Here is a 22,477-nt window from a genome sequence, read left to right on the forward strand (position 1 = left end):
AAATTTGTATGATGGTACTTTTGAGATATATGGATGTGCATGAAATCCATTTGAGGTCTCAAAAGCTTGTTTCTCCTGTAAAAACAAGAAAACCCTAGTCAGGGACTGTTTGTGTAGGAGACAGTTAAGCGTACCTGATTTTTGTGCAGTGTTGAGTCTCTGCTAATCGCGTGATATTCAGAAGACTTCTAGAACAAAAATCTTGGAATTTTGAATTGTGAAAGATTGATTTGATTGATGGTACAAAACACTGAGAATTGTACTGCCAGCAGTTTGGCTGTCAACTGACTGTTCAGATATTGACGTAGCAGTTAGAGTGAAAAATCAACAGTCAAAGTTAATTTTCTTTTTTGTTGTTTTTGTTTTTGTTTTATGTGAAAAATGAAAGTTTATTTACATGACTTGTTAAAAAAAACACAGACATAATAAATAACTTAATATTTACTGTATGCGGGCAAAATTACCGATAATAACCCTGAAAATCATTTAATGCACAGAAAAATGAATATTTGACTGGCAGAAAACACCCAAAATATTATCTGAGTAATTAAGCAATATTATGACAAATAGTACAACATTTAATACTGACAGTACAAATATTACATACTATATTGGTACATTTAAGAAATAAGAAATACGGCAAATTTTAAGAATGACGATTGATAACCCATGCTACAAATAGTAACATGTAGATGATTGGGAGCATGAGCATCCCAGGTCCACAGTGTTCCGGGCTATGCAGACAGAAGAAAGACATGATCACCGTAGCAATGGTGATCACCATAAGAAAACAAGTTTCCCACCGCTTTGCCATTTTGTCGGGGAAGAAGAAAGGATGGATTATGAAGTAGAAATTTGAGAGATGAATTAGAATTTGATGTGAGATTTTTAAGAGAAAATGAGAGGTATTTATAGAATGGAAAGAAGGATAGAGACGTTGGGGAATGATGTGATTCCGTACAAAAGGAAATTTGAGTGGAAATAAGATTTGAAAGAAAGTGGAGATAGTGTTGGGAAAAAGAGAGATTTGATTTTTGAAAAAGAGATTTGAAAAGATTTTTGAAAATAATGGAATATAGTACAAAAATTAGTGGGAAACAAAAGATAATAATAATCTACTTGTTACCAGTACAGTCTGAGTTTCCTGATTCTGCGCCTGCAAAAAGATTTAACTCTGTATCAATTGTGTCAGTACTATTTATCTGTAAATAAATAAATAGCATGTGTGAAGTAATAAACAGTATTCGGCGTTTGCGTAAGAATAAATTCAACTGCAAGCCAAATTACTGTATAAGAAAAATTCTAAAAACTAAGTGTTTCATATGTCAGGATATTTGTTGAAATAAAAATCCATGATTATATGAGACTCTTAATTTTCAGATTGGAGTTTTCTTGAAAAAAGATGCGGGCAAATTTTGGGGTATAACACCTCCTCATAATCATTTTTGTTTGCATGCACAAATTGTTCTTTTTCTTTGTCACTACCATTTGATTAATTATTGAAGTAGCAGTCACTTGTATAATGACCATATTTTTTACAGCAGTATCATTGAACTTCCTTCATATCTATCTTATTCTTTAATTTCTTATTGTGAGAGGCACCATTCTTGCTTGTCTTTTCCTTGAATCTTTAAAAATTTTGCCAGCACCTTCATCATTCCCCTTCTTCTTCCACTTTTATTTATCTTTATTGATCTTTGAGGCGTCTTTTTTCATCTTCTTGATGAATTTGGCTTGTAGAACTTATTTTTGTTACCTTATCAAAATTTCTTTACTACAACCTTAACTCATGAGCCTCCAAGGATGCTTGGAACTCTTCAAGCTTCATCTCAAATAGGTCCTTTTATTCTTCAATTTTCACAACTATGTGGTCAAATTTTGCAGCTAGAGCTTTCAACACCTTTTTTAACTTTCTGCAGTTCAATTATCTTTTGACCACAAGACTTTATTTGATTGGTAAACAACATCAATCTTGAAAAAAAATTTACAACTGCCTCTCCATCATTCATATGTGTGTTCTCATATTGCTTCCTCAAAAATGTCAAATTCACCTTATTCAATTTCTTATCACCTCCATACAGTTTCATGAGTGTATCTCACACACCCTTAGTCGTTTCTTCCTCTATGATCTTCTCAATGATGTTTGGATCTACACATTGATGGATTAAGAACATGATTTTCTCAGTTTGCGATGAGCGGTCTTCTAGGCTTCTATTGCATTAGCTTTCAATGTTGAGTTCTCACCATTACGATTTCAAGCACATCTTGAATATGAATATGGTCTTCATTTGCGCACAACGTCTCTCATAATGTTCTCCCTTTGAATACTGGTAGATTTGCTTAGAAATGATTGGAGGTTGTGCTTCCATTTGTCATTGATAGAAATTATTGATTGAATTGATTCTCTTAATATTAATTTATTGGGATAAATTGTCACACAAGATAATGAACATAAAGATGATAGATAAAATTAGAATTAAATTAAAATAAAATGAGGAAGAAGTTTATTTATTTATTTATAATATAGTGCGCCAAGAGGAAGTATATTTTTCAATTAATCTATTTGGTTGTTTTTACAAACATATAATACATCATTATTATTTATATAGATTTGCTTAGAAATGATTGGAGGTTCTCAAATTCAGCAGAGGGTACGCAACATCAGTAGTTCTGCTGCGATGGCAACCTCTAGTTTCGGCCCTACCCGGGCCTTTGAATTCTGTCGTCGATGCGGAGAAGAGGGGATTACCCTAGGGAAGTGAAAGGCTCTCACGGAGGAGAGTTCAAATTCAGTTGCCATCGCAACAGAACTACTGATGTTGCGTACCTTCTGCTGAATTTGAGGATCGAATAGGTATCCAATTTTCAGCAAGCTATACGATCGACGCCGGCTCCATACCCGTAGGTGGTTTCGGAAACTTTGAGACCGATGTCGCGCACGTGGGAGCTTTCAAGAGCTCTGGAGTGGGAGTTGGGACGAGACCCCTCATGACGGTTGGTTAATGAAAATTGCCTCAGTAGCTACTAGGGAAGATATTATTGATTGAATTGATTCTCTTAATATTAATTTATTGGGATAAATTGTCACACAAGATAATGAACATAAAGATGATAGATAAAATTATAATTAAATTAAAATGAGGATCATATAAATATAACTAACACAGATTTCTAATTAATAGTCATATGCATATTAATAGTAACCACATATGCAATTATTAGTAACCACATATAAAATTCATATGCATACTAATAGTAACCACATATGCGATTATTAGTAACCACATATAAAATTAATATTAAGCAAATATAAAATAAGTAATAAGTGTCCGACCACTTATAACTTTTATAATAAATAATTTCTTACTTCTAGAACTTAATAATAATTTGTCCGAAATTCTTACTTCAAAGTGGCAATTTTCAAGTATATAATGACTGCATCACGAACCATAGGAAAGGAAATAAGCTTAAAAGACTATGAATTAAAAATATAATTGAAGTTCAATAGTGACTCTTGAAACTGGTCCAGCAGTCCGTAATATGTATGTAATCACACTTTTGTGAACTTTGTTATTACATCATTACATTGAAGAAAAGCATTCAACTACAAACACTTATACAACATAACATATTATATATAAAAATTAAGTCAAACCTCCTTTTTTTTATTGTTTTAAAAGCTTTTGTTGTCATATTTTATAAGCTTTTGTTGTCAAATCTCTAGTTTTTTCCCACTATATAATGTGTAGTCTATCAAAATATAAAATTGTCACCAAATGCATCCGTATAAAATTTACATAATTTGATATTTATCAATGTTACAGTAATCATAATCATATATTATGTAATTGAAATACAAAACATTGGGGACATACATACTACATATATACAAAGGAGCTAACAATAACATCTTCCGACTCTTCTTCACTTTGTTATCACTTCTCTCTTCATCACTGAAGTAAATAAAATAAAATGATTAACAAATTAAAGTGTAATATTCACATTAAGACATTGATTAACATAATTAACCCAAATAACAATAATTACCTCATAAAGACAGTGTTGACGAACAATTGTTTGATTTATCGTACTCACCAATATCTCGCATGTTAATTTTGCCTGTTATTGTTACATTATCATATTAGCATCATAATATTAATTGCTTATTAAAAAAAATATATTAGCATCATAATATTAATATAAGCCTTTAACTAACTCAAATTATTATTGTTAATTTGTTATTAAAGAAATGATTTACCTTAATGGGAAAGTGAAAGAAGAAAATCCCCATTTTGCCCTTAACTTGACTAACTGTATCAAACGGCACCGTTCCCTTAGCCAAATCCTCCAGCAACAACAATATCTCCGGCAAAACACCGATGCCGGAAAACTCCGCGTCAGCATCCACAAACGAAGAACCCATAGCTCTCACGTGACCATTCTCCGACGTCACGTGCCCTAGTGGCTTCCCTCTATAAGACACCGCCACGTCAACCGCACCAAAGTCCATGGAATACACGTCAGCGTTTTGCACTCTCAGCGTGAGGACCATGGAGATGTCTACGGTGATATGCGGCACACGGTGTACCTTAATCTTCTTCAGTTTCAGCCGTACGATCTTGAGATACGGATCCGACGGCCAGAAAATGTAGACGGTGGTGAATAAGAGTAGGAGGCTTACAGTGCAGGTGACACGAAAGCGGTTGGAGAAAACAATGTGGTTTTGTTCCGTACGAGGTTGGCATGGCCATAGGAGGTTAGTGTAAGAAGAGTAACATGTTTCTTTGGAGATTTTCATGGCTTTTCTTTAAGAGGTAGGTTTAGTTTATTTAAATAATGAAAATTGAATTTGAAGATGGTACGTACTAAATAAGTGATTATTATCAGGTTGGTTGTAGGAAATTGTGGGGGTGTTTCCTATTTTGTGTTTGTCTAAATGTGATTTGTCTTTTCTCCTTATTCTTTGTGTTAAATGCTTCTTTAAGTCATCAACTTCTCTTGTGCTTTAACTTTTTAGTACACGTTAAAATGGCTTTTCGTTTTCACCTTTCAATTTTTTTTCTTGTAGGAAGTGAAAATTGGTTAAAGAATAAGATACAAACTACATATAGTAATCATGTAAAAATTTTAAAACAACCTTTGATATAAGGTAGGACCTTAGCAATGGGTGTGGATTGCATACAAGCCAAATAGGCTTGATCACGAGTTGGGAGTAGGCATGATGACAATTAAATCCATACGTATATGTGATTATTCGTTACATCTTGAGTTTAATGGAAAATCCTATTTTAATTAGATTTAACTTTTCTTCGATTTTAAAAAATAAAAAGGCTTAATTGCAATTTTGATCCCCCTATTATCTATTTTTTTGGATTTTGGTCCCCCTATTTTAAAATCCGGAATTTTAGTCCCTTTGTTTTAGTTTTTTGAGAATTTTGGTCCCTCTGCAAATTCGAAGGCAATTTTTAATAAAATGGAATTCACATTGATGACATGTTCAACATAAATCTTAAATAAAAATAACTTTTTTGAAAAAAATCACTGTTGAACTAGCACTGACACATCATCAATAAGAGCGTCATTTCATTTAAAATTGTCTTTGAATTTGCAGGGGGACCAAAATCCTCAAAAAACTAAAATATAGGGACTAAAATTCCGAATTTTAAAATAAAGGGACCAAAACCCACAAAAATAGATAATAAAGGGACCAAAATTGCAATTAAGCCAAATAGAAAATTAAAAGGGTAATGATGACATTAGAATCTCATGAACTCATCTCTAAATCCGACTTATTTATTATTTGAGATGAAATTTTTTTGAAATTGTTTGTAGTGTAAGTTAATGTTTGTAGGCTCAAAACAAATTTTAGGTTTATACCTGATTTTGGGTTTCAGATTTTAGATTTAAAACAAGTTTACGTTTAGGGCAGATTTTGGGTTCGGAGAAGTTACAGGTTTGGGGAAAAGATTATTCTCAGTTTTAAAAACATTGATTTTAATACATAATGAAGGAGAGGCAAAAATATCTGAACTCGTTAGGGACAGAGTTTGAGTTTAATTATTTATCTCTGTTAGAAATCAGAGGGGAGAATAATATTCATCTGTTGGAGATAAAAGAGGGGAATAAATATTTGTTTAAGGGTTGAATTTAGCTATAAAGAGGATAAATGTTATGTATGTTTCATTATCTTAGCTATAGAGAGGATAAATGTTATGTATATATTGATGTTTCATTATCTTATCCTCAAAGACGTCTATCCAAATTAGGCGTGTACATGGGTTTAGTAAACTCACTAAATTTGATCAAACTCATCCACCCTGATCCAAAAAACTGAATTTGAACGGTAAGTGGGTTAATATGATTTTCAAAAATGAAAAACCGTTCAAAATAATTGGGTTTCGAATAAACCCAAACCCGGTCCATAAAACCCATAAATTTTTACATAAAACTACTATATATTTTTGTTTTTTAGGTCTCATAATAAATTTCTATATAACTAATCTTTATATTTTTATCATTATAATTTGATTGAAGGCATTAATGTTGAAGTCAAGACTTCTTTCTAAATTGTGGAGTATATTTGAACAATGTTTTTTAGTCTTTTTGGTAGGGGTGCTCGCGGTGCGGTTTGGGCGGTTTTGACGAAAAAAATCATCCGAACCGCGAGAGAAAAAATAGTGCGGTTTGGTTTGGTTCGGTTGGCTTTTAAAAAAAATCCGAACCAAACCAAACCAAACTAATGCGGTTTGGTTCGGTTCGGTTGGTTCGGTTTTTTACAAATATTTTATTGAGCCATACATACACATATATATGACAACATAATTTTATATTTAGACATTCATACACTAACAAATAACAACAAAACTCGTCATATTTTAACAACGATTTTCCATTTAATATGTAAAAATTAAATTAGAGAAAAGTGGAATATTAAACATAAAATAATAGCATAAAACAATATAAAAATTATTATAATGAAACAAAAAAATAGAAGAGCCGAAAGATTAATGAAGGTGAAAAAGAAAAAGAAAAAGTGTTGAGAGATTAGAGAAGAAGATGTGCGATAAAAATGAAACTGAAATACGGAACATTTACATAAAAATGAGAAGGTGAAAAAGAAAGAATATAGGAGAGTAAAGACTATAGAAGAAGAGGGAAGATGTATGTGGTAAAGAAGGTGAAATAATGTTATTAGAGATTTGAGAAGATCGGGACTAAAATTATGTGTAAGGATGAGAAAATTGTTCGTAATCATAAGGCTAATGTATAATAGGTTTAATTTTTGGTTGGATGTGAGTTAAGTAAAATTTAGGTTGTAACATAATGCGGTTTGATTCGGTTTGGTTTGGTTTACAAAATACAAACTGCAAACCGAACCGAACCGTGCGGTTTTGTTAAAAAATGACCCAAACTAATCCGAACCAAATGCGATTTTTTGCGGTTTCGGTTTGGTTTGGTTTGGTTTGCGGTTTTCTATTGGGTTGGTTTGGTTTTGAGCACCCCTACTTTTTGGTAATTTGATTAATGATGAGTTTGATGTATTCATACTTGGTTGCTTCAATTTTAAGCTCTTATTTTGTGAATCATGATTTTGAATTAGTTAAAATATTGTACTTTGATGTTAATAATAGTAGTTCTAGGTACTATCATAACATAACTTTAACTTTACAAATATTTTTATTATAAATTTCATATAATGTTTTTAGTAATTTAATGTTAAAAGAATAGCGCTAATAGGGCTAAATTAATTTTCAAGAAAAAAAATAGTTGAGGCATTTTTTAAAAAGAATATGACAAATCATTTAAAATTATACAAGAAAAAAATTAGGTGACCCACAAATCTACGGATTTATCCAAACTAACACAATAATGTTGTAGGTGGTTATTTTACCTCACTCAAACTTGTATACTCTATGTGGTTTGAGTTTTGATTTTGGTCAAATCCAACCCAAACTGACTCATATACACCCCTAATTATGGATGTCAACAGGACAGAGAATGTGAGGAGGATGCTTCCCCGCTCTCCGCTCAACCCCTCAAAAAGTCTCTCGTCCCCATCCTCAATTTCTGCCATGGAAAAACATTTTCCTCCATCCTCATCCCCACAGATTTCCACGGTTCCCATGGAGATCCACGAACATCAGATCTTAAAAAAAAAATTATACTCTTCTATCCGACATTAGTATTTCATTTTTTAATTTATAAAAAAAAATATATTTTACATCTTTTATTTATAAAAATAAAAACACATCTTGCATTGATAACAAAAAGAAAATGCAAAAGCACTTGCAGTGACTAATATTTCTTTGAGAAAATGGGTGATGCACTGACAGTGTAAAGTATTTTTACACTGTCAACCAATCAATACCATGTATCTAATTAAAGCATTTTTTTATTTTTAAAAAAGTTTAATGACATGGCAAATTTATGGCTTTCTATTTGATGACAATGTAAAACTATTTTACACTGTCAGTGTATTATCTTTTAACTCTATTTCTTTTTCTGTCAAAAAATAAATATCCAAACAACACAAGTCTAAGACAAAAAAATAGTTATAAATCTTATACAACGACCTCCCAAATACAACAAACACACAAAAATAAAGACACACAATGATGATTGATGTTGCATTGGTGAAAATAAACAAAGGAGAGTGATTGTTGTGATGATGCTGATGAGAACACAGGAGATAAGGAACCGATGAAACAAAGAGAATTGAGAAATAAGAGGAGAAGACGGTGTTTACACTGTATATATTAGATGATTTTTTTAGAGTTGGATATTTGAGTAGTGAAACGATACAATGAAACAAAAAATAAAATGATCCTTGTCTGTTAGTGTTCACTAATGACTCTTTATTTCCTAACAAATTAATTAGTTTTTATAAAAAAAACCTGTAAAATTATATAATTATATATTGTATATTATATGATATATTATATATAAAAGTTAAATAATATGGTTGGGTTCGTGAAATTTGTAGGGCGGATGATATTTTGTGATCTCCGTCCCGAAATATCATTGGAGGAATTTTTCACTTCATCTCCATCCTTGCGGAGGAAAAAAATCTCTGACTTCAAATACCTGAATAAATAATCTCTACAAAAATCTCAATAATAGATATAAATTGACATTTCTACCTCTAATCTAAATAGTAATAATAACTCAAAATAGTTTGAAAATAGTTTTTCTTGTTGTTTCTTTGTCTGTTGTATTTATTATTTGTACGGACATAGAAAATGGGCCTTTATCATGATTAATTTGGGTTAGGCCTCGTCCAAGTTGAGAACAACAGAGGATAATTGAGTGAAATGAATACGAAATAATCTTTGTCAAGTTTGAAAAAAATTACTTTTGAATGGTTTACGTAGATGACTTGTACAACTCATCAATGATTTAAGTTTATTGGAAATCCACTGATATCTATCATGAATTTCTATCAATATTGATGAACAAAATTATTATCACTCACACAATAACGATGAAAATATTTAAAGAAAAAAAAGAGATTAGGGTTTCTGCAGAGTAACTTTCTGCTCACAAATTGTGAAAAACTTTATTATTCACATGCATTTGTAAATTCTGTTAATACAACTCAATTGACTTGATTACAAAAATAACAAAAATATGGATTACTCCCTTTATTTATAGATTTACTTAATTACAAAAATAACAAAAATATGGATTACTCCCTTTATTTATAGATTTACTTAATTACAAAAATAACAAAAATATGGATTACTCCCTTTATTTATAGATTTAGGTTAGCTTGCTCTTTAAGCCAATGCCTAAAACTATAAAAGCCCAAAATACTTATTTTAGAACTAAATCAAATCTAATATATTTTACATTTAAATCAAATCTATCCAATTTAGATCTAAATCAAATTTACGTGTAACAAACTATTTCCACACTTCTAAATCAAATCAAATATTTTCGACAACAATTTAACAAAGTTAAGTTGAAGTATGAGCTCTAGATCTCTCTCAATTAAACTATATTCCTTGTGATATTAGAAACCTTTATTTCCATTTATGTTCAGACGTATAACATCATGTTAATTTATAATCTATTAGCACTACCAAATTAACTCAATAGCCTAATTACTTGAATGATGTATAGTGTAATGGATAAGAACACAACAAAAAACAATTCATAAAATTGAAACTACATATGGCAAACTACCAGTCAACATTAGTCAAAACTACCAGTCTCTTACCTTATTACCTACAAATTTCCAATGATAAATGCACCTAGTAGTTTCTTTGATCTACACAGTACACTCTTTCACAATAAAAATTTATCATCAATTTTTTGCAACTTCTGCAAAATCTTTCACAATTTATTGGTATGTCAAGACCAGGGAATAAGATCATTCAAGCCAAGCTGGTAGGTATGTCTTACCTTATTTGATTCGATTTTCCTAAATTTATAGTTTTTATTTCGGTAAAATGTTTCATATAAAAACGTGTTTATTAATCAGAATCGCAGTTGCAGATTTATATAGTTTCTCTATGATTCTTCTATGTAGGTACTTCTTGGAGACATGGGAACAGGAAAAACTAGTTTAGCATTAAGATTTGTTAAAGGCCAATTCTATCAAAACCAGGTTTAGTAACCTTAGTTTTGTTATCATCAAAGAGTTTTAGTAACCTTAATATTGATTAATCTGCATTCTGCATATAGGAACCAACCATAGGAGCTGCGTTTTTCACACAAATATTATCGTTATCTGAAGCGACAGTAAAGTTTGACATATGGGACACAGCAGGACAAGAACGATACCATAGTTTAGCTCCTATGTATTATCGCGGTGCAGCAGCAGCAATTGTTGTTTATGACATCTCTAGCATTGTAAGCAATCATTTAGTTAAACTTGAATATAATCAACAATGTTGTTTATGATCAGGATTTCTATTTCAGGATACATTTGTTCGAGCGAAAAAATGGGTTCAGGAATTGCAAAGACATGGTAATAAACTAATCATACTTCAAACACAGTGAAGTAACAATTTCATATGCAATAGAGTAAAACCATGTAAGATAATCACTTTTTTGTAGGAAGTCCGAAGTCGGTGATGGCATTAGTAGCAAACAAATGTGACTTGGAGCCAAAGAGAGAAGTTGAAACAGAGGTAGTTTCCATCTACCGTTGCGACAAATCTGTCTTTCCTTCTAATTTTCCTTGTAAGTTGTTGTTTGAGTAAATTATACTAATGCAGGAAGGAGATCAATTTGCTAAAGAAAATGGAATGTTCTACATGGAAACATCTGCTAAAACTGCTGAGAACATCAACGAACTTTTCTATGAAATAGGTATGCGGCATTCGCTCTGAATAGTAAGTAAGTGTAAGGAAATAAAGCATCTATGACTGTATTTATAAGTGGTTTTTTCTGTGTGATAATGCAGGAAGGAGACTAGCAAAAGCTTTTCCATCAAAGCCTACTGGAATAAATCTAAAAAGTGAAGTACAAGATGGTGGGAGAAAGTTTTTTTGTTGCTCAACGTGATATTCCAATGTAATCATCAAGTCACAGAAAAGTGCCCTTGATCCTTGATCATAAACCCTAAACCCTAAATGCTACCCTAAATGCTTCTTGTAATACATTGATCTTTGAATAACTACAACGTAATGAAATACTTGTTCTGTTTATTAGTTTTTAGTATATCTTATTTTGTTTTGAGCTGAGTTTTGACCTCTCTAGCCACTAGCAAACTCAAAAAATGATCGATATAAAATACAGTAAATGATTGACTTAAAACTTCAAAAATGACAGCAACGAATTCTCTCGCGTGAAGTTTTCACGCGAGTGATAAGTGTGATCTCCCACCATTCAAACTTAAACGAGACTAGGCGTTTTCTATTTAGTTTATATTTATAAGGCACAAGATATCGTATCATAGAACATGGAATGGAACATGAACAATTTACAACAAGGGCAACAATCCATTCAATTTTCATTCCTTGCAATTATATTGAAATTTAAACAGAACTTATTTATATCATTATTGTAACTTAATCTTCGTGCTTATCCTCAAATCAGGATATCTCAAGAGTAATATCATTAACATGTCCAAGAAAAAAATAATTTACTCACAAAAAATAAGCATAAAAAATACACAAAGCACTCACTTCATGACGAGTTCTGGCCTAGGTGCTGTGATAGCGAAGATAAATGCATGTACATTTTTGAACATTCAAGAGAAAAATCACACATGGACCTGAAGAGCTCTGGCATGCGATTTTTGAGACTTCCCAAAGTTTTTTGCCTCACTTGGAGGCATTGCTTTTCATATTGTGCTTCCTCCTCTTCCAACCTCATCTTCACTTGTTCAACCTGAAGCTGCCTCTCTGTAACAGCTTCATCAGGAGCGTTAGCATCTTCTGGCTTTTCTGGATCAAATTCTTCTGGCATTTTCCTTTGCATGTACTTGTGATACCAATCCTCAAATTGCTTGGTTTTGCGAGAAAGCTCCTTTCGAGTATCTTCACATTTCCTCTTACAAATCATCTCTTCTTCTTGCTGATTGAAAATAGTATCCATCACGGCAGCAAAGTTTCCTATAGCTGTCCTAGCAAGTTCTTCGGGAAGTTTCTCTAGACAGTCATGCCATGCACGGAGAAGATCTTGTATCGGCGGACTTTGAACTCTTGGAGGTGAAGAAACTTTTTCCCTCAAACTGCTCTCAATAGGGACAAGATTTAATTTTAACCAATTAGTTAGTGCCTTTATGTATCCCTTTTGATTGTTGACTAGCATCTCAAAATGTGAATGCCACTGTTGTACGACAACCAATAGTTGATATGTTCGCTCGTGATGGTGTTCACTTGTCTGCTTAGGAGATTGTGAAGGGTCCAACGATCTCAGCAACGTCACAGTCTCCGATTGCTTCTCATGGTGAGATAGCATCTTTTTCCACATATTGGCCATCCTGCAGTCCATAGAAAAAGCATATCAAAATTAGAAGAGAAAAAGCACTACTAGACATCTGTAATTAAAAATACTAATTCTACATTGTAACTTACTCGTTTACAAGTTGAACAAGTCTTGGATACAGTTGTTCATCACGTAATCGATTAATCTCTGAGACCGTTGAATCCAATGATTGCATATCTACAATATATCTAGTATGCAAATGACTGACAACTGCTTTTGATTTCTCCAATGCTTCAGAGTTAGTACCTTTCTTTTTCAGTCTGTTTAGTGTGGCAACTTTTCTTTGGTACTCAAATTTCATTAGCTCGCCAGCCTATAATATTATACGAAGTGGAAAATTCAGAAAAGAACAAGAAAAAATAAATACATACAAACACATACATGGTCGTGTGTTGAACCAAAAATGAAGCAAGGATTAGAGTAGTAGAAGAACATTAAGCAGACAGAAAAAAAAAAATAGAAACTAAGCTTAGAAGATGTATATGTATGTATATATGTTGACAGATAAAGTGGCGTGACTTTTTCAGAAAATTAAAAGCCAACATGATTTTACAGAACTTATGCATTGGCAGAAAATGTTTAAATTTAATAGAAAAAAGAAGAGGTAATTAAAACTCCTACTACCAACCGTTTGGCTCAGTCAACTTACCTTAACTTCATCATAAAGTTTCTTTTCCCAAGCTAACAACTTGTCCAAGATGGTAGCATGAGTTTCCTGTTCATCTGTGTCAAAATCATCCTTCCCATCATCGAAATTAGGTATTCCTTTAAAGGATCGATTCCAAGTAATAACTCGCATTACCCTTGCAGAATGATCAATGTGTCCTGCAAGAGAAAAGTATACAAAAAAGCTAAGCATAAATATAATTCAATATGAAACATATACTGCATAACAACAAAAAACTTGTATCTCTAGGAGGGATCAATGTCGACTACATAAACTAAATGACACAAACAAATATCATAAATAATGTCTAATGAAAATTCATTTGAATCTAAATCATTGTTTATGGCTTTTCTAATAGTTCCTTATCCTCTATTTATCCATATTCCACACCCTAATAACTAGTGTTTGTTCACATCTTCTCCTTAACAGCGAAACCGAACAAGGCAATACATACAATGAAGTCTATCCACTCTACAAAAAGACAAAATACATAGAACTCACACATAGATTGATCTTCTCTTTTTAATAATAAAAAAAAGTAATCAATACCATTATTACACCATTCCCATCAATTTGTCTTAAAATCAGAAGTTAAAAGTTCATAACATCAAACAATAATGCAGTAGGATATGGTGATCTCAAGATTGATGCGCCTAGAGAAAGAACTAGAAAACAATGGAAAAGCACTTAATTTTGAAATTTGCAATAGTCCATATCTAAAAAAAGGCAACAACTCAGTACCTCTATTATCAGCAAAATTGGAGTGATAGTGAAGTCTAGTGGCCTCCAGCATCTTTGAAACTTCCTGTGCACTCTCAGAAGCCTTGAGAAAATGATCATCGAGATCAGCAAATATTTGCAGCAAGTTAACACTACTATGTTTCACAATCCTCTTTGCCTCCATCGTGGGAGGCGTTACCGGCATCTGCTTCACCTTCAAGCCTGATGGCATCGGCGACTCCACAGGTGACTCCATCATCACCTCAGGCTCAGGGATATGCTCAGGCTCACGACTAGGCAAAGGAACCTCAACATCAACATCAACATCAACACGCCTTTGAGTTGCAGCAACTTCTTCCATAACATGAACCCTACTCGGCCTTGGAATATGCTCCATCTTATGGATAGTGTGCCTGTGTTCTTCTTCGGCCTCCTCATTCAAGCTTGTTCCTGCAATGTTCTCCATGGATGGAAAAAAATACTCCCAAGCAGCCGAGTTTTGCTGCGGTTGAGACATGGTATGATGATGATGACCTTGATTACCAACATGATCACTGACCGGTTGTTGCTTCGCCGGAGGAGGTGGCATAGGAGGTGGAGCCATATCTTCATCCACCAACCGTCTATTACTATTCACACCCCCTCCACCACCACCACCAACACCAACACCACCACCAGTGTTTCTGTTACTTCTTCTTCTCCTCAAAGAACCTTCATTCTCTAACTCCCTCTCTTCTTCATCCTCCTCCTCGGGAATAGGCTTCGACATAGGCCGGGGATCGGGCTTATTGATCTTGATTTCCGGCATACTCGCGGCACGCTGAAGAGGCGAAGATGAGAAATCCGGAAGAGGAGGCGGAGGGAGAGGGATCTCGAAGGGTTTTTGCGACGGTCCTGGTACATAATCACCACCAGCACCACCACCACCGGTAGGTAGTAATCCAGGATTCTGAACCTCGCCGTGGGCGAAGTCACCTAGGGCGGCGCCGGTGTTTTTGAGGGAAGTTGTGTAGGCGGAGTGAGCGGCGGCGAACGCGTTGCGAGTCGATACTGCCTCTTTCATGAAACGCTTTCGCTCTTTGCATCGCATAATTGATTCTTCATTCTCGATCTTCGATTGGTTGCAACCCATCTTTGTGGATTTGAACTTTGTTCAGTTACTCACTCTCAAAGTATTGTTCAAATCATCAAAATTGAAACTGAAAATTTTGAATTGGGAGAAAAATAGTATGATGAGTGTGTTGAAGTGTTTATGTAATAATTAATGATGATAATTAATGATAATAATCTCAATAAGATTGTGGAGAAAGACAAGAAAAACAACAGTAGATAAGAAAATGCAGAGAATTCACGGAGATACTGTACTTGCTATTTTCTTATTCTTTTATTTTTATTTTTTATTTGTCGATAGCAGTAGAATCTTATGATGATAATAACTTGGGATTAACGAATGGAATAATGATGGATGGGTTGGTAATATAATAAGATTAATTAGTTAACGGGATTGAAAAAGAAAATCAGCACGCTAAAAATCAAGTTTATTAGTTTATAAATAATCTATATATTTTAGATTATATATTTTTTATAAATATCTTCCATTTTTATTTTATAATTATCTTTTCTCATTCATAATTTATCAAATTTTAAATAGAAAAAAATATATATTATGGTTTAATGGATATAATTTTATATTAAATTAACAATTTATTAAATAATTAAAAGAATTAAAAATAAAAGTAGAATCTATGATCATCATTAATTGACCAGTTTAAAATTAATTTATATCTTCAGTATATTATTTTTTTCATACATTATTGACATTATAAAATATTTTTATACCGTCAACTAATAAAAAATATATATTTAATTAAAATATATTTTTATTTTTAAAATATTATTATGACATAACAAATATAAATATTTTGACTGGTGTACCTGTAATATTAATTTACACTGGTCTATGAAGTATTTTAAACTCATTTTTAAAATATCTTTCCCAACGTTATATGAATACTTTGACTGAAAATATGTGAAATAGTAAATCTTTTGAAGATATGAACAATTATTTATTGATTTTTTAATAATGATTTTAATGTGCAGTGGTGATATTAAATAATAAAGATTAAAACTATAACCTCTAATGAAGATACGAATTTTTATTAAAGTTGATTTAAATAGTTTTCACTTAAAATTTAAATTTATGTTTAGAATATGATACCAAAAATTGTTATTTTCAGAATACATTTTTTAAAAATATTATATGTTTTTCATGTTAAAATTTTTAAACGAAAATATTTAAGTTTTTCAATCTCAAAATTACTTTTTTATTTTTACAAAAATTGGAATAATTTCTTTAATTTTAAAGAAAAATAACATAAAATAATTTTTAAAAATTTAAAAATAAATTACTTTTTTTAATCTATAAAACAAAAGGACTCAATATTTCGATAACTAGGTCAAAAAGAAAAATATGATCTACAAAAAAAAATAAGATAATGCTATGCTTAACTTTTTAAATGAAAATAATGCTATGCTTAATTTTTTTTTTTTTTTTTTAAACTTGGCAAAATAAACAGCTTACAGAGAAGCTTCAACCTTTTATTCTTGATCCCTCTTCCTCTGATAAAGATGGAGAATTACAGCCTTAAATGCACTTGTTGATTTGCCTGTTTAGTTTAATTTAATTTAATAATTATTCAAAGTGCTGATTTAAGATCTGTCATCGTTTTCATTAGTTGTGCCAACCAGAGTATTAGTCAAGGAATCTCAAAGTTGGACCCTTTTACTACAATCTTCAAAGCAAATGCACTGTTCCCACCAGCACAAACAATCAAAGGTATCTGAACCAAAACTAAACAACAAGCGAACATGACAAACATTCTCATCTAACTCAAACATGATGTTTGGCACTCTTACAGATAATTTTCAAATTCCAAAAAGTCCCCTAATAATATTATTATGCAGTTGAATAAAATAACTGCATTTTAATTAGTTTTATAAAATTGAGCAAAATAAATAACATTGGTAATATAAGAATTCAACTTCAATTTTTATCCTGGGATAGCTGAGGTTTCATGTTTTGGTCCACAGTACTTGATGCGCCAAATCTCAACATCGTGTGTTCTTTCATATTCTTTAACATACTGCGGAATTTGAGAGATGTCCATTTTCATTCCCACAAAATTAGGCATGCTTGTAGACTTGAAGCTTTCAATTGCTACAATAAGTTGCGTTACATCAAGCATTCCACAACGAATAATTATGTGAAATTAACTCGTTTTTTATAGTACTAAGTGCTTATAGAAGCTTACCATCCTCATCCCTGAGATAGCTGCGAAAATGTGAATATCCATTTGCAACGACATCAAGATCGGAAAAACTGAAGTTGTATCGCTTTTCCAGTGCCATGTATAACACCTAAAAATAGATATACCAAGTCAAATAACTGCTATAGAATATTGATCTCGTGGCTCAAAAACAGATCATTCCTATGACATTTCTGCAATAATCCATCTTTGTCATCATGTATCGTTGTTATTCGTTGATAGAATAATCCCCCTACCCCATTTCTTTTTCCCTCCCTTTTTAAAACCCACGATATTTGAGTTTAATCTTAATAACACCAAGTTAACATTACCTTAGTTGAGCCCCTTGACATTAATCTCTCTAAAATACTGAAGAATGCATCGGTCAGGTCATCACTATAAATAACATCAGCAGCGATCAGCAAAGTAGCATTTTCTGCATCTTCAATATCTCTTGAAGTCCAAGAATATCTGCATGACATCATGAAGTGATTGTGATGTGCACCTAATATTTACTTTTAAAAAGATAAAGTAGTTACGCTCATCTCACGAAATTACGAATTGGAGGATGAACCTTGCAAAATGCATAACATATACCAAAATTGCTGTTTCAAGTAATAAACTAAATCCCAACCCAAAAGGCGTAGAAAGCAGCACTAATTTCTCGGAAACTTTTCATCGATATAATAAACGTTACCTATGAGTGCAAGTAGCTTCTCCTACTCTGGCTCTGGGAGGCCAGGAATCAAACCAATCAAGGTCATGTACATAAACTGTAGCTGGATTATTCAATAATCCGCGATTAAGCTGAACATTCTTCACACAGTTGTCAAGTATTTGATACCCGTGATCTGACATATAACAAGTATCAGCCTTTCAATAAAGTCATCAAGCTTAAAGATCACAAAAATTAATAAGATTAAACAGAGCTCCTTGTAAATATGAATCAATTAAGTATATCAACTGATATGAGCCAATCTAGGTAATTACCAACACTTATGCAATATGATTCTTACTGGGAAGAGTGGTACGTCAATTAGAAGAAGACACTATACCTGTTACAAACACTTTCTTTGCAGTACGTGCAAGTAACAAACCAGCCAAGCCTATCAACATAGGTGAAAACTTGAATCGTAAGTATCATAAAAAATATTTCTTTAAAATAACATGAAGTTCTTTCAAATTGAAAGATTTGATCATTGCTTCACTGATACAACAACTAAGCCTAATCCCACTAAGTGGAATCGGCTACATGGATAAACTTTTGGCATAATGATCTAACCAAGATCACGTTTCTATCCCAATCGTTAATCTCGAGATTTTTCTTAATAATTTCTCTTATAGTCCTTCTAGGTCTTCCACTTCCATTAGTTATTTGACTTCTCTTCATCTGATCTACTTTCCTTGGCATAGAATCTACATATCTTCTCTCTACATGTCCAAACCACCTAAGTTTATTTTCCATTATATGTTCTACTATAGGTACTATCCCAACACTCTCTCTAATACTTTCATTTCTAATCCTAAGAAGATTTTAAAAACGCATGCATATTTCACATAACCATAAGGTTTCTATTGACCATGCTACATTCCTATAGATCTGCTCTAAGAATTTCCCAGTTCCTACTTCCTGGTCATAATTTTTAGGTTTCTAATTTCAGTTAAAGTCCCCAACAGCAAAAAATTATAAAGTAAGTTAGAAAGGGGGAGTAATTATGAATATACCAGTTCCAGCGCCAAGTTCAATCGCAGTAACTCCATGAGACTCAGATGAACACAATGCTTTATGCAATATAAAATCAGTTAACACCAATTCGGCTCTCCAAACCTGAAGCGAAGGAAGATATAGAACAAATCAGTGCTGAATTGCTGATAATGCATACACAGAATTTGGATAAATGAAAAGAAAAAACAAAAGTATTCAGAAATTGATTAGAGAATTACTTGCAAGCCAACATTCGGAATCGAGGAAGTGATATTATGCTGAATTCTCACACAATACCTATTATCATCACATGATACATTTGCTTCTTCTATAATAAAGTGTGTTAATACGAATCCGTGTTAAGTTATTATCGAATTGTAAAGCTAAGAATGATGCAATTGAGAACTTACTGGTGCGACGACGAGGTAGAACTAGGTCACCGTCTTGATCGAATTCTAGAATCGGAGTTTCTGATTCTTCATGAATTTGTTTGCTGTGATCAAGATCTAGAAATTAGGGATATGATTTATTTTAGGGTTTATTGTTGCTGCATCTGAGTTCAGTTTCAGTTACAGAAAAATTGAAATTGAATTGAGTAAAGTGAAGTATAAAGGGAATAATGGTGGAATAAGAAAGGAGAGTTACCGTGTGGGAGTGGAAGGGAAATGGTGAACCGGGAAATGTGAGGTCCGGAGAATCCGGGTGGGCATCCGAGGTGGACTTCGCTCATCACTTCATCGTCGCCGCCGTGTAAGTCTTCGTCTTCTTTTTCCGGCGACGGAGCTGAATGCTCCATTTTGCAAACAAAAAGAACGTAATTAATTAATAATTAAATTAATGTATTTTCTAGCTCCTTTCTGCGTCACATTTACATGAATGTTTGAGATTTTCTCAACTTTCTCTACAAGATAGCCGTGTAAAACCACGTTAAATTTAAAATGAGTGGTTTTAATTATAAATGAATAATAATAAAATAAATTTAATTATATTAAATAATGAGAAAAAGGGTTATGCACTGACAGTGTAAAATATTTTTACACTGTCAACTAATCACCACCATGCATCCAATTAAAACATTATTTTATTTAAAAAAAACTTTAATGACATGGCACATTCATGACTCCCTATTGGATGACAGTGTAAAATAGTTTTACACTGTCAGTGCACTACCTTTTAACTCAATACTTATATAAAAAATTGTAATATAGAGAAAAAAAATGAAATTTTAATATTTGAAAATAAAAATTATCTCTCAAACAAAAGTAATTATTAAAATAAAATAGATATTGTGTTGATAATTACGCGTAAGATAAAAAAAATTATTCGATATGATATAACATAATATATATTTAAATAAAAATGCAAAATTTAAAATAATTTACTTAATTGCAAAATGAACAATAATCATATAAATTTAATTATATTAAATAATCATACAAAAAATCGTGAGATAGAGAAAGAAAAAAATATTTATAAATAATTATTTTGTCTCTCAAATTATCAGATAATGATGGATTAAAATAAAATACATATTGTATTTACCTGTGACATAAATAAATTTTTTATTTATTAAAATTAAAAAATAGATTATTAATATTTTTAGTAAAAATTAATAAATAGAGAAAAAATTAAAAGAAAAGTAAGAAAGTGTGAAAAAAGAAATGTGATAGAAATTTGAAATTTTAATTAAGAGAAAAAATATGTGTTGGGGGAAAAGTTGATCAATTAGGCCAATAAACAAATAACACTTGTAGGACAATGTGATATGGAAGAGAGTTTTAAGCAAGACATTTGTTGTTTACTTATAAACCCTTTTAAGAGTGTAATACTACTTCTGTCCCTAATTACAAAACCCTCTTGAGTTTTTTTTCTTGTCGTTTTCATAAGACTCTCTTCAACTTTCAGGGTGTGTTTGGTTCGAGGTAGAGCGAGGGGAGGGGAGGGGAGGGGAGGGGAGGGGAAGGAATATTTAAAATGAAATGTGTTTGGTTCAATTTTTAGGAGGGGAGAGGAGGGGAGGGGAGCAAAATTCCTCCAAATGACACTTTTTGCATTTCCCCGAATCGGGGGATTCGGAGGGGAGGGGATCTGAGTTTTAATATTAATTAAATTAATATATTTACTAAAATATCCTCACTTTTATTTTATTATTTTAAAAATATTATTTTCTTTCATGTTCCTACTTTTTTTTTTGTAATTTTTTCTTTATTGCTTCCATCAACTTATTATAATTATTCTTCACCTTCAAATTATTTTTTATTTTTTTATTTAATAAAAATTATAATTACTATAATTTTTTGTTTTTTATTATAATTTATTTTATATATTCAAAAGTTGTTATCAACGCATAGTTTATTTTGTGTCGAGAGTTATAATACGAATCAAGTGTACTCAATTTTTTAATATTTTGCGATAAGTTATGATTTCTTAATCACTCAGTTATACAAATATTAATTCCAAGAAAATATTTATGAAATTTTTACAATTGAATATCATATCACTTATATAAAATTACATGGATAAAATTGTAAATTATTATTAAAATCCCTCCCCTCCCCTCGTGAACCAAACATATTTTTAAACAAAATCCCTCCCCTCCCCTCCCCTCGTTTGAACCAAACATATATATAATTACAAAAAATCCCTCCCCTCCCCTCCCCTTCCCTTCCCTCCATTAAAATCCCCTTTCCCTCCCTCTCATTTGAACCAAACAAACCCTCAAAGTGCATTAATTATTTTTTCCAAACATACCTTTAATTATATTACATATTTTTATGCAATCTGTAATAAATACAGTCACACACGTTAGTTATTTTTCTCACCTGAAGATAAATTTGTAAAATTATATAAAATAGTCAATAAATTTATTACTCTAACAAACTTTCTTAATTCTCACAATTTACTCTATGGAGTCTTATATTTAAGGATGTAAGTAGTAATTTTAAATAGAAAGGACAATTTAGACAAATTATGCAATTGATTTGTTATAGTTAGAGAGTAGATGACACTCCTACAATACCTAAAAAAAATCTATATTATTTATTTTAAAGCAAATCCATGACTCATTTGAATATGGTTGTATTATAAGTCGATTTAGAGATAAATATGTCACATTATTGTAGATAGTGATGAGTTTTCTAA

General features: G+C 31.9%; 4 protein-coding genes across 8 annotated transcripts; 1 reads left to right on the forward strand and 3 right to left on the reverse strand.

Moving 5' to 3' along the window:
- Nucleotides 1-3,785: 3,785 nt before the first annotated feature.
- Nucleotides 3,786-4,937, reverse strand: LOC131648393 (uncharacterized). The gene is made up of 3 exons (XM_058918155.1): nucleotides 4,259-4,937; nucleotides 4,048-4,119; nucleotides 3,786-3,953 (listed from the first exon to the last, which is right to left on the reverse strand). The coding sequence occupies exons 1-3, from the start codon at nucleotides 4,796-4,798 to the stop codon at nucleotides 3,951-3,953; spliced, it is 615 nt and encodes a 204-aa protein (XP_058774138.1). The 5' UTR covers nucleotides 4,799-4,937; the 3' UTR covers nucleotides 3,786-3,950.
- Nucleotides 4,938-10,241: 5,304 nt separating this feature from the next.
- LOC131654125 (ras-related protein RHN1-like) lies at nucleotides 10,242-11,654 on the forward strand. Of its 2 annotated transcripts, none has more exons than XM_058924549.1 (7): nucleotides 10,242-10,393; nucleotides 10,532-10,609; nucleotides 10,687-10,854; nucleotides 10,924-10,972; nucleotides 11,062-11,135; nucleotides 11,223-11,316; nucleotides 11,411-11,654. In XM_058924549.1, the coding sequence occupies exons 2-7, from the start codon at nucleotides 10,547-10,549 to the stop codon at nucleotides 11,509-11,511; spliced, it is 549 nt and encodes a 182-aa protein (XP_058780532.1). In that variant the 5' UTR covers nucleotides 10,242-10,393; nucleotides 10,532-10,546; the 3' UTR covers nucleotides 11,512-11,654. The 2 variants fall into 2 exon arrangements, with proteins under 2 accessions (XP_058780532.1, XP_058780531.1); XM_058924548.1 differs by having other exon boundaries at nucleotides 10,242-10,389.
- Nucleotides 11,655-11,972: 318 nt separating this feature from the next.
- On the reverse strand, nucleotides 11,973-15,686 carry LOC131654124 (protein ROLLING AND ERECT LEAF 2-like). Its single transcript, XM_058924546.1, has 4 exons — nucleotides 14,348-15,686; nucleotides 13,589-13,764; nucleotides 13,029-13,252; nucleotides 11,973-12,934 (listed from the first exon to the last, which is right to left on the reverse strand). Exons 1-4 carry the CDS (start codon nucleotides 15,456-15,458, stop codon nucleotides 12,136-12,138), a joined length of 2,310 nt encoding a protein of 769 aa, XP_058780529.1. The 5' UTR covers nucleotides 15,459-15,686; the 3' UTR covers nucleotides 11,973-12,135.
- A 1,071-nt stretch (nucleotides 15,687-16,757) lies between these two features.
- On the reverse strand, nucleotides 16,758-20,232 carry LOC131648394 (uncharacterized). Of its 4 annotated transcripts, none has more exons than XM_058918158.1 (9): nucleotides 19,982-20,232; nucleotides 19,747-19,842; nucleotides 19,576-19,661; nucleotides 19,357-19,459; nucleotides 18,687-18,737; nucleotides 18,329-18,482; nucleotides 17,964-18,102; nucleotides 17,638-17,743; nucleotides 16,758-17,543 (listed from the first exon to the last, which is right to left on the reverse strand). In XM_058918158.1, the coding sequence occupies exons 1-9, from the start codon at nucleotides 20,130-20,132 to the stop codon at nucleotides 17,377-17,379; spliced, it is 1,053 nt and encodes a 350-aa protein (XP_058774141.1). In that variant the 5' UTR covers nucleotides 20,133-20,232; the 3' UTR covers nucleotides 16,758-17,376. The 4 variants fall into 4 exon arrangements, with proteins under 4 accessions (XP_058774141.1, XP_058774140.1, XP_058774143.1 ...); XM_058918157.1 differs by having other exon boundaries at nucleotides 16,759-17,543; nucleotides 19,576-19,664; XM_058918160.1 differs by having other exon boundaries at nucleotides 16,759-17,543; nucleotides 19,747-19,829; nucleotides 19,982-20,189.
- Nucleotides 20,233-22,477: the final 2,245 nt, after the last annotated feature.

This window comes from Vicia villosa, linkage group LG2, assembly GCF_029867415.1.
Source record: "Vicia villosa cultivar HV-30 ecotype Madison, WI linkage group LG2, Vvil1.0, whole genome shotgun sequence".
Classification (NCBI taxonomy): Eukaryota; Viridiplantae; Streptophyta; class Magnoliopsida; order Fabales; family Fabaceae; genus Vicia; species Vicia villosa.

Excerpts from the sequence above, each read along its gene's own strand:
- LOC131648394 (XM_058918157.1), bottom strand. The coding sequence starts at position 20,132 with ATGGAGCATTCAGCTCCGTCGCCGGAAAAAGAAGACGAAGACTTACAC. Across the intron at positions 19,843-19,981 it reads TTCCCTTCCACTCCCACACG|ATCTTGATCACAGCAAACAA; the intron begins GTAACTCTCCTT and ends CCTAATTTCTAG. Across the intron at positions 17,744-17,963 it reads TGTCAAGGGGCTCAACTAAG|GTGTTATACATGGCACTGGA; the intron begins GTAATGTTAACT and ends ATCTATTTTTAG.
- LOC131654125 (XM_058924548.1), top strand. The coding sequence starts at position 10,351 with ATGTCAAGACCAGGGAATAAGATCATTCAAGCCAAGCTG. Across the intron at positions 10,855-10,923 it reads TTTATGACATCTCTAGCATT|GATACATTTGTTCGAGCGAA; the intron begins GTAAGCAATCAT and ends TTTCTATTTCAG. Across the intron at positions 11,136-11,222 it reads AGAGAGAAGTTGAAACAGAG|GAAGGAGATCAATTTGCTAA; the intron begins GTAGTTTCCATC and ends ATACTAATGCAG.
- LOC131648393 (XM_058918155.1), bottom strand. The coding sequence starts at position 4,798 with ATGAAAATCTCCAAAGAAACATGTTACTCTTCTTACACTAACCTCCTA. Across the intron at positions 4,120-4,258 it reads TCTTTCACTTTCCCATTAAG|GCAAAATTAACATGCGAGAT; the intron begins GTAAATCATTTC and ends TAACAATAACAG.
- LOC131654124 (XM_058924546.1), bottom strand. The coding sequence starts at position 15,458 with ATGGGTTGCAACCAATCGAAGATCGAGAATGAAGAATCAATTATGCGA. Across the intron at positions 13,253-13,588 it reads AACTTTATGATGAAGTTAAG|GCTGGCGAGCTAATGAAATT; the intron begins GTAAGTTGACTG and ends ATAATATTATAG. Across the intron at positions 12,935-13,028 it reads CTTGTTCAACTTGTAAACGA|GATGGCCAATATGTGGAAAA; the intron begins GTAAGTTACAAT and ends TATGGACTGCAG.